Here is an 11,691-nt window from a genome sequence, read left to right as displayed (position 1 = left end):
AAAAAAAACAGAGGGATGGACCACTCATATGTCTTAATATTCCATTCTTTCTCAGCCTACAGTCTGAAAAAAACCTTTTATCACACAACACTTAATGTGAACGATTATTGTAAATTTAAATTAACATGGTAAGTGTTATGTAATAAACACATAACGCCGGAATTGAATGTAAACGGCTGATATAAGAACGTTGTTCCGTACACTGTATTTACACAATAAAAGTAAGTACTATTGCCACTGAATAGGAAGCATGTTCTGACCGAGATTCAATGCCCATTGACTATCTGCATGCTATTAACCATGAAACACTGAGATAATATGTACTTATTTTTACCATTGTGTCATTTGAAAATATCATAGGGCTCCGTCATATTAAATTATAAGTGCTTCACTAACAAGGCTAAAGATGTAGATTTTGAATATTGTATGCGATGCAATGGGAAAATGCTAGTATAAAGTAAAAGTAAAGTAAATATGAATTATTGTACCATACGAAATTAGGGCCAAGAAGGCCTCTCTAACACTTAACCTGCGGACCAACGGCTTAAAGGTGAGTTTCTGAACCACCACCAATGTCTGGGCAGGCGGGCTGCTTGCAAGGAAGGGTTACTCATCAAAGCAGCAGCCGCTCTCGACGTTGCCTTGTTCCGGTTATCTTGCGATAAACCGTTGTAACCCACTACACTGCCACATTAAAAACCGTATAAAATGGTTTTAAAACAGCAATTTATTGAAATGAAAAATATTCTTGCATAATGTACTTAAGTTGGCTTAAATAGAGTTAACTGCTTTAAAATTCTTTTGAATTGAAGGTTAGTACAAGGAGTTAGTTATTATGTAATGATAAAAAAACGACTGAATTCACATATGTTGTTTTGTTTTGCTTTTTAAGATCAAACTCCAGCCGTTAGTACGCAAAGTACCCGAGTATAACATATATATCAGTGCCAGCAATCAAATACCGTTTTTCTCGTAATAATTTCCACTGTATTAATGAAATTTTGAAGTAATAAACGTCATATGATGATTGAGAAATGTTGCATATTTACTGTACTTCATTCCGTGCGTTTTTCATGTACTTGTATTGTTATTGACGGAATTCCTTAATTAAAGAACGTATTATTTGGAACAGCCATAGGCTCAGAACTTATATTTCTTCAATTATTAAAAGTGTAATAACTACACAGTAATGATTAATATATCTGTTTAATTATTTATATAACCTTTATTATTGAGTTCTTACATTTATTTTCCAGAACCTAGAGTGGTAAATCTTCTAAGACATTATATTGAACAGTTCAGTCCTCCATTCATGGTCTACGCTGGGTTCCAAGAACACATGAAAGGGATTATGTTGTGTTCACAAGAGGCAACTGGGGGTCCGATCGTTGTTTCGCTATGATTGGCAGACTTGGAGGGCCACAACATGTTAATATATCTGAAAGGTGTTTGCATTTTTACCAACAGCGCCCAGATGTGCATAAACATACCTTCATTGAAATGTTGCATGCATTGGGCTTCGTACACGAACATCAAAGAAGAGACCGTGAGTGTTACATAGAAGTTTTTGGTAAGTTTTAGAATTTTTTAATTGAAAATATGGTTCTTTTATTTTGGTATATATATGTTTCGTTAATTTAATATGTTTTATCTACCTGAAACTTCCCATTCCATGTGAAAATCCACATTAAATCAGTGAAATTGTCGTTTAAAAATCACTGATTGAATTTGCTTAAAATAATATTTATAAAGATTTTAAAACAGCTAAAACAAGAATAACTAAATATATTTCGACACGTGATCAAGTTTATTTAAATTAAATTTATCTGTCCTATATCATTAAAATTTTTAGCTTTATAAACGTGAACATACTGCATCACATTTGTATGTTATGTGAGACGTTATTGTAAGCTATTAGTTTTAACATCAATTTGTTTTACTTTTATCATGTCGAAATGTTTATATTGAAATTATATTATGTTTTATACTGAAGCTACCCAATGAATCTTATTTTTATTTGATAGTTTTAGAAACATACTGCATGTTATATGATTTTAACTACACTGCGATTGCTCATATTATGACGAAATAAGCCAATATGCAAAAAACCATTAGTAGTAATTACAGTTAATCATTGTATTAAATAGTGTTAATTATTAGTTTCAAATAATTTATAAACTCAAACTGATTTTAGAAAATCTATACCCTTGCATTTTTTAAAACTCTAATGCCCAGGTGAGAGAATCCTATCTGTCTAATATTCCTTGTATGTTAAACAACATGTGGAATATCGTTAAAAATACAATGCCAAGTATGTTTGAATGTTATTTACGTATTAAAATACTAAATTTAGAAATTTGTAATGATAAAAATTGCGCGTAATTAGTTTTTTAACAATACATTTATATAGCTAAACAAAGAGAGAATTAATTTTTATAATGATGAGGTTAAGGTAACGTAACAAATCAGTTTCCATCATTCATACTTTACTAAACAGCATTTGAGGGATAATCTCTTCTGTGCTAAATAAAAAAAACTAGGTTGAAAACTAGACTTGAAGTGTACATATATTCAAATATTCATTGTTTATTTGTTTAAAAGATTACTCCTAAAAGCATTCTAGAGGAACTATGTAAAATCTCTTATGAAATTTTAAAAATGGAAAGCAGTTAAGTGCATATTCAGATTTAATCTTATACCTATTTCAGAAATACAATCATAAATACTGTTTGTATGACTAACTTCAACATTAAAATACTGGGTCTATTTTTATTGTAATGCATGGGGGTCAGCAAAAATAATGTGGTTTTTTTTAAATAACAGCTGTAAATCAGCAATATTTCAATTTCAGAATGAACAATTTAAAAACTATCCGTATATGCATTTGTGTATCAAAAACCATTCCCTCATTTTATAGGCTGGAGAAATAAGTACTACTGGTTTAAGTTCATGCCTTCCACAATTTAAATGCTATAAGTTTTAAATGCTATAAATTGTATTGTTCCAGGACGCGCACTTCAGGACTACAACAACAGAATATATACAAACTTTTGGACTGAATATTTAACCTTCCCATTTGACATACACAGTGTGATGCAGTACCGGGCCAGCTCGATTTTTAGATCATTGGTAATTTTATCTTTCGATAGTTGAAGTTTAGATTTAAATATTTTTTAGTATTTATCGAAATAAGAAATAACAATGAAAAGAAAAATATATAAACATGCTCATTGTAAAAGCTAAGTTAATTTTGTTTAACTGATTCCCTTATATAACCAGGAAAAAATTTGTGTTGTTTAGTTTTTACTATAATATTCATATACGTTAGGTAATAAAAACTATTAATAATAAAATAGACAACAAATTAGGCATTAAGGTAAAAAAAATTAATAGGAAGTAAAGTGGCTATATCTTGGAACTACAGTTGGAATAATCCACATGTATATACTAAATTTGGGAAGATGATAAATTTAGTATACAATATACGAAAAGAACTCTTCAGTACTGAAAGCTAGAAGAGTTTCCGTCTTGAAAACTATTAAATTCTTGTAACATATGATGACACGTCTAGAAAAGGTTGGCGTAAATAAATCAACTAATGAGTTATATAAAAAATTGCACACAGTGTACAGTTTTTATATCATTCAACGATTTTGTTATATATATATCAATGTCTTGGTTGGTGTGTATAAGATACAATGTCTTGTGTGTTTTACCTAGTCTAGTAAAAGAAATGATATTCGGGTTAGTGGATTTGAACTTTAGAACGCCTTGTAGAGCACATTTCCAACGAAAATGGGAAAGTAAAGAAATAGTACAACACACAAATTTCATAAAAAATGGGGTTTTCCCCTAGATTTTTTAAATACAATTGAACAATGTTTATCAGCTGTTGTTTATTGCTGAATACATTTGTTTTTTGTTATTTGTTATTTACTGTAAATTTTATTGTGGCTCTTGTTAAATTATCATTATGTTTTTATCATCATTGCTTATTTGAACTCTCTATTTAATTTTATTAATTGTACGTTGCATTTATGCTAATGAAATGGTTGCTGTTTCGTTGTTTATAAACCTAACCTCAATCGTGACTTGTGTGTTTTATAATGAGTACCTGTGATAAGTGTTTCTAAAGCCAGTTTTAAGAGCAGAGAAGCAGAAAATACAGTGCAAACCGTGTAAAGGCTATTTCCATTGGAACTGTGTAAATCTTACGGAAGCTGAATTTGAGGTCTTTTTCATCGTCTAACACCAAGTGGACCTGTAACCCTTGTACACAGAAGAAGAGATTGAGTAGAAGCTTTTCAGATTTCCAGCCCACCCAACATGAGTCCTGGTAATTCAACCGTTACTATGGAAGATATAAAAAGAGCATGCTGGAGGAGATGAAGAGAGAAATCCTTGAAGGCCAAAGCAAGGTGGAGTCTGAACTCGGCAAATCCATAAACCACTGTCTGGAACTGATATCTGATAACAATAAGCTGATTGAGACTCAGAAGAAATTAATAGATGACCAGCAAAAGAAGATTTCCAGTCTGCAGGAGGAAAATAACCGACTACAAGTTAAATTCAAGGACATTTCGATCGCCAAGCTGAACTGGATCAGTACTCAAGACGGAACACCCTGGAGATTTTTGGAATTCCTGAGGAGGGTCCAGCTGAGTCGTCTGATGCCCTTAAGAAGAAGGTAATAGAGATCGGAACTGCTCTGGGAACTACATTGAGCGAGGATGCCATAGACGCCTGTCATCGGATTGGAGGGGGCAATAACCGCCCAAAATCGGGGATAATTGTCAAGTTTCTTCGCCGGGACGACGCTGACCAACAACCTACTACAGAAGCGGAAAGTGAAAAGAGACTTTTCTACAAGACATCTGGCTGGCTACAAGAGCGACTCACCTGTGTACATCAACGTCTCCTTGGCTCCGGTAAGAAGAGTTCTCTTTGCAAAAGCTCGTAAATTAAAATCTGACTTTAACTACAAGTATGTATGGGTAGATAGGGCAGGGAGGGTGAAGGCTAGGAAATCGGATGACAGTTTCAAGTAGAGTGATAGTCATTGGCAATGAGGATATCTTGGCGAACTTGATTGATAAGGAAAATAAGAAACGTCAACCCCAATAAGTTCCGTTCTGCAAAGTTGAGATGATTTTTATTTGTTGTTTTTCCTTTGTTACTGCCCAATGAAATTGTTTCGCTAGTTTGTTACAATTTAGTTCGAAAGGCACGCTAGGCCTATTATTTGTTATTTAAATATGTTATATATTGGATAGTTTAAAACTAAGTATTTATTATCAAAACGTGCGGGGACTGAGAACCAAAACATTAGATTTATACGAGTCAGTGCTGGGCGAAGATTACGATTTAATCGCTTTTACAGAAACCTGGCTTGAACCCGGCATAGATAACAGTGAATTGTTCGATTGTAGATACGAAGTGTTCCGTGCAGACAGAGATCAAGTGACCACAGGTCTGAGTAGAGGGGGGGGAGTGATGTTGGCGGTAAACAAAACGCATATCAGCTGTGCAGCTGATAACTGGTCCACAGCTGATCGCGTCTAACATAGATTCACTCTCGGTCAAACTGTCACTCGCTGCCGTTCAACACAGTTATTGTAAGTGTTGTTTACATTCCTCCTGGCCAAGTTCTCAGTTCCTACACAAATTATGGTAATTCCTTTGATTTAATAGATGTTCATTATAATAATTTTATAATCCTTGGAGATTTTAACATTCCGACAATTAATGGCACTGCCTTTGATTTTTCTGTTGCTAAATCTTCAGCTAACATTATTAACAATATAATGTGTGAACATAACCTTTCTTCATACAATAACATTTTAAACTGTAATGATTTACTTAAAAAACTTTAGATTTGGTGTTAAGTAATTACAATAATACCATTGTTGAACGGAGCTTTAGCCCGTTATTGCCAGTTGACGATTTCCACCCAGCTTTAATTATATTTTGCATAGATAAACCCATAGAGCACAAAACCTTGTCCTGATATTTCATCCAAGCAGTATTACTCCTTTAAACATGCAAATTTTTTCGAGCTGTACTGTAAACTTAGAGACTATGATTGGGGACTTATGTACAGTCTTACCTCTGTTAATGAATGTTTAGATTATTTCTATAGTGTATTGTTCTCTTGTATCAGTCAGTGTGTTCCACGAAAGAAGGTGAGAGTTCCAAATAAATATCCAGTATGGTTTACTCGTGAAATAATTATGGATTTAAAATTAAAAAACAAATGTGCTAAAAAAAGGAAGTACTCTCGTCATCATAATGAATTATTTAAGTCTTTAAGAAAGACTGTTAAGGATAAAATACAAGTAGCACATAGAGATTACATTTCTTCGGTAGAGAAATAACATAAAATTAAATCCTAATAATTTCTGGTCTTTTATCAAATCAAAACGAAATAATAACCATTTGAGTGTGAGTGAATTGAATAATATGTCTTGTTTTTGATGACACATATACTGGAGATAATATACCTGATGCTTTTGCAAGTTACTTTTCATCTGTTTATGACCCACAACCCTCCTGTTACAATCTGGACCAGTTCATTAGTAGTCAATCCTTAGACAATTTTTTTATACCCAGTTTTATTAATTCTAGTGATGTAGTGAGTACCATAAGAGAGATGAAATCAAAAAGGTCTTCGGGCCCAGATGGAATTCCAGCGTATATTGTAAAAGGTTGTGGGGAGATATTAGCAAAACCACTGTGTTTTATTTTTAATCTTTCACTTTCGTCATGTGTGTTTCCGGACAAATGGAAGGAGGCCAAAGTTACTCCTATTTTCAAATCTGGAGAAAAAATTAAAATTGAGCATTATCGTCCTATTTCGTTGATAAATTCATTTGCAAAGGTTTATGAGCTTCTTTTGTATAAGCGGATATTTAGTGCAATCAAGTCTAGGATTTCCTCAGAACAACATGGGTTCTTACCCAAACGCTCTTCAGCAACAAACTTAATGGAGCTTTCTTTGAATATATCAGCTGAACTTGATAGTGGCGGTAGACTAGATGTAATATATACTGATTTTTCTAAAGCATTTGACAGGGTAAATCATGATATTTTGCTGCGCAAATTATTTCTCTTAGGATTTTTCAGTTGATTTTTGTATATTTATGGCGTCATATTTACAAAACCGAACTCAGTTTGTGTCAATGTTAAACAAATCTTCTTGTGTTTATACAAGCTCCTCGGGTGTTCCTCAGGGCTCAAATTTAGGACCTCTCTTGTTTTTAATATTCATTAATGATCTCCCCTGTTGCTTCTCTGACTGTAAATGTCTATTATTCGCTGATGATCTTAAATTATACAGGCCTATAAAAGATGATTTTGATGTTAACTTATTACAAAATTCTTTAGACCAGTTGTATGTTTGGTGTTCGACTAATAAGTTGGAATTGAATGTAAATAAGTGTTTTGCCATGTCATACTCACGGAGGAGGATTCCTGATTTTAACATTTACTTCATAAATAATAAAGCTTTAAAAAATGTTTCTAAAATTAAAGATTTAGGTGTAATTTTTAGTTCTTCATTCTGTTTTTAATGATCATGTCATTAATGATCTCCCCTGTTGCTTCTCTGACTGTAAATGTCTATTATTCGCTGATGATCTTAAATTATACAGGCCTATAAAAGATGATTTTGATGTTAACTTATTACAAAATTCTTTAGACCAGTTGTATGTTTGAGTGTTCGACTAATAAGTTGGAATTGAACTGTAAATAAGTGTTTTGCCATGTCATACTCACGGAGGAGGATTCCTGATTTTAACATTTACTTCATAAATAATAAAGCTTTAAAAAATGTTTCTAAAATTAAAGATTTAGGTGTAATTTTTTAGTTCTTCATTCTGTTTTAATGATCATGTCCACATGCTGGTGTCGATTGCATACAAACTTCTGGGCTTTGTCAAGAGAAATTCAAGATATTTCCACAATACTAAGACAATTATGACTTTGTATAAAACTATGATAAGAAGTAAATTAGAGTATTGTTCTGTTATCTGGAATTCAATAAATGTGTTAGAGTGTAGCAATTTAGAGATAATACAAAACAAATTTCTTAAATTTTTATTTTACAAACAACATAATTATGTATGTCCTTACGACATGCCCACTTCTAATTTAAGGGAAATGTTTGAGATTAAAAAATTGTCCATAAGAAGGGAACTAGCCTCAATAAGTTTTTTTATGTAAGTTACTTAATAATTCAGTTGATAGTTCGTATTTGTTAAGTCACATAGGTTTGCATGTACCACATCATATATTTAGAGAATTTAATTTATTTGCTTTACCTACATTGTAGAACAGTTTCTCATTATAACTTTCCTTTGTACAAGACTCTACGGTTTCTTAATTTAAACCAATCAAACATAGATATTTTTAATGATAATTTGGAAAATATTTTAAAGATATGCAGCAACCTTTTATTTTGATTTAATTTATTGTTCATTGTAGAAGTGTATGTGTACAATGAAGCAAGTTGTTATTTTTTAAATTTTATAGAGTTCATTTATTTATGTTGTGTAAAGAAATTTTAATATTAATTTGTGTAACTGCCAGCAGTTTAGTTTAGTTTAGTTTGTTATGTTAAAGTTCATATTAAGAGTACATTAATTTTAGTTAAGATAGCTGTTTTGGGAATAATTGAAGGTTTTGTACTTTGTTTGTGCTATATCATGTCCTGTAGCTGTCATGTAAAATTGAAAATAAATAAATAAATAAATAATACGTAGTGTTCTATTGGGTTAAGTTAATTAAACTTCTTTAATAACTAATGAGGTTTTTGCTTTTAAAAACTTGTCTTTGCTCAAAATTGATGTAAATCTTGTAATAATCATTTTCCAAATATAGAATCTATGATTGTAATCTATATTACTGATAGTAAATATCTATTATAAAATTTAAAAAATATACCTTTAGCTTTGTTATAAACTTGAAGGATCGCAACTTCCTGGACGTGAGAGATCTCGCGTAGGTAATTCGTTAAACAATAATAAAATTGATTAATCTTTATTTTATGTAACTTTTCTTTGATTAGAATCTTGCAAAAAAATTCTGTGAGAACTTGAATACATTTCAGAATAAACTAATTTACAACAGTGTCTATACATATACTACAATTACTTTGTAATCAGTTGCAGCAATTACAATACCGGGACTTGCGTGTTAGCAAGTTGGCAATGCATACCTTTTAAAGTACTTAAAGAATACATATTTTGTATATCCATAGAATATACATATTCACACGTACAAATTTTAAATGAGGCTATAATTAAATATTAGTATATAATTGATGACGTATTAAACTTACCATAATGCTTATTTTGGTAAATCCAAATGCAGGGCAAGAAAACATTTGAATCTATTTAAAATAAATTGAACAAAAAAATAATCAGATGTTAAGGTATTGTGTAGAACTGTGTGAGATGAGATGAAACAAGATCCCGCAATAATAACAGCGGTTATCATAAACAAATTACCAACTGTATAAAATGCGGTAGACTCTGTATGCACAATCTCTTGCTTGCTAAAAGTAGCAATCCGATAATATCCAATACAATGGTTAATATAATTCACTGTTTCAGTTTGGTGAAACCGTTGGGCCGCTCAGTGAGGAGATGTCCATGTTAGACTGGATGAAGCTCAACTACATCTACTGCCGTGGACCGCATATATGTGACACAAATTATAGTTTATGTGCAAATCACAAGAATATTCTTAAACAGTGCATCCGGAGAGGTGCACTTCCTCGTAATCTTTTAACATGTACAGGATTCAAACTGGCTAAATGGTTGAAAACATTTACCTATAAAATAAATCTTGTAATTTTATGTATACACAAATATGTACAAGGAATTATATACTTGATGGAAATAAAAATGTGTATTATTTAATTATTAATTTAATAAACACGTAAGTTCCGTAGTTTGACCTAACTCAAATGCTTTGTTAAAACTCATTACTGACAATAGAGATTTGAAAAAATAACAAGGGGGTGTAGAAATAATTCACTACAAATTGTGCTACGCTGAATTTTAATAAGTATCATATTTTATTTTTAAACAACACAACCGTTAACACAAAGCAATACTATTTTATCACTTATAGTTAAGGCCACAATGCCTAGTAACACGAACTGCAAGTTGAATTAATATTTGCACTCTCTGTTGTGCCTCTTATAGGGACGTCAGAAAAAGTATTTTCAATTTGAGTATAATATCCTTTGTTACGCAATGCAATTTGAAATAGTTACTTTTAGCTATGGTAGAAATCAAATAATTTTTCTACTGTAATATTGAATTTATTATTTAACCAACTTTGGTAAAAATATAAACTCAATGGTTTATTATTTACTTAAAGTTTGATAAAAGCTACAATAATGTGAATCTTTTCTTTGAATTATAATAAAACACCCCCCGTGTTTTATAATTATAATTTTCGTGCCCGATTTACTTCTAGTAAGAGACCATATAGTTACTAATCAAGTGATATATATATATATATACATATATATATATATATAGACAGACCCATAAAACCGCAGAAGTGATTTATACTCGGCTGTATATTCCTATCAAACTAAAAAAGAAATGTGATTTCTGCGTAAATGATTTCTATGAACAATGATGTAAATAGAACCATCATTTTGTAGCTTTACTATTTTACATCGTTTATGCAACATCCATCATTTGCATTAACGTACTTGGATATATTCAATATCAACAGATTCTATACAAGGAAAACTCTCCTGCATCAAACCATTACTGTTCAAAGAGATAGAACACGCTGTGTAATGCACTTTTAAGTATTAATATTTCACACTGGAATAGACACTTCTGACAAGAGGTATTATAAACCTTTATTCGTATTTTATCGTATTTTGGAAAGATGAATTGGTGATTCAAAAGCAGTTATTGAAATAAATATATTTTGAACATTAAGAAAATGTTTTAACTATTTTAAAAATTAATAAAACCTTAAAAGTCTAGAGACACAAATATATAGAGTATTAGTCTACGTTTATAAACAAGACTAATCAGTCTAAGTATATGTCATTAGTAACAAAACAAAATTTTTTACACTTGGTAAATAAAATTATATTTAATAAAAGAAATGTTACGCCTAATGCAAATAAAGCCTATATTTATTACTACACGCTGTTTATTACACGTAATTATAATGATACGTAATTATTACTTAACTGTATTTAATATCAAAGAATCTTCTTTAACAACTTACCTTGGCTGAAGTTAGAATTACATAATGTTAACAAGTTTATTACACTACGTTCGCTAATATTTCGTTATTTTTATTTCAATGAATTAGTATAATGTTGTAAAATGTATAAAAAATATATATTAAATGACTTATCATATCATACATATTTAATAACTCAGCAAAAGTTACTGGTAATAAATAGTAACCACTACACAATAAGAGTAATTTTAAACAGATTTCACATTTTTGTTTTTTAACAGTACTTCATGTATATTGCAAACAAATTGGTTTATTGCCTCTATACATTTATGGTGAGCGATGTTATAGAATTCTATAGGTTATTTTCACCAATCAATCAGATTTATAGCTGTGCGGAAGCTCGCGAGATTTATGGCACAAGAACAGTTATAACGTTCAATCCTATTTGATACAAACCATTATTAATCA

General features: G+C 31.0%; 1 protein-coding gene across 1 annotated transcript; it reads left to right on the top strand.

The window, feature by feature from the left end:
- The first annotated feature begins 1,500 nt into the window (after positions 1 to 1,500).
- On the top strand, positions 1,501 to 10,820 carry LOC124370952 (low choriolytic enzyme-like). Its single transcript, XM_046829258.1, has 4 exons — positions 1,501 to 1,570; positions 3,008 to 3,129; positions 9,612 to 9,792; positions 10,753 to 10,820. The coding sequence occupies exons 1-4, from the start codon at positions 1,501 to 1,503 to the stop codon at positions 10,818 to 10,820; spliced, it is 441 nt and encodes a 146-aa protein (XP_046685214.1).
- Positions 10,821 to 11,691: the final 871 nt, after the last annotated feature.

Source organism: Homalodisca vitripennis, unplaced genomic scaffold (genome assembly GCF_021130785.1).
Source record: "Homalodisca vitripennis isolate AUS2020 unplaced genomic scaffold, UT_GWSS_2.1 ScUCBcl_726;HRSCAF=3341, whole genome shotgun sequence".
Classification (NCBI taxonomy): Eukaryota; Metazoa; Arthropoda; class Insecta; order Hemiptera; family Cicadellidae; genus Homalodisca; species Homalodisca vitripennis.
Note: the sequence above shows the minus strand (reverse complement) of the source record. Positions and strands in the feature narration are given on the sequence as shown.

Excerpts from the sequence above, each read along its gene's own strand:
- LOC124370952 (XM_046829258.1), top strand. The coding sequence starts at position 1,501 with ATGTTGCATGCATTGGGCTTCGTACACGAACATCAAAGAAGAGACCGT. Across the intron at positions 3,130-9,611 it reads GCTCGATTTTTAGATCATTG|TTTGGTGAAACCGTTGGGCC; the intron begins GTAATTTTATCT and ends TCACTGTTTCAG. Across the intron at positions 9,793-10,752 it reads TCCTCGTAATCTTTTAACAT|ATTCTATACAAGGAAAACTC; the intron begins GTACAGGATTCA and ends CAATATCAACAG.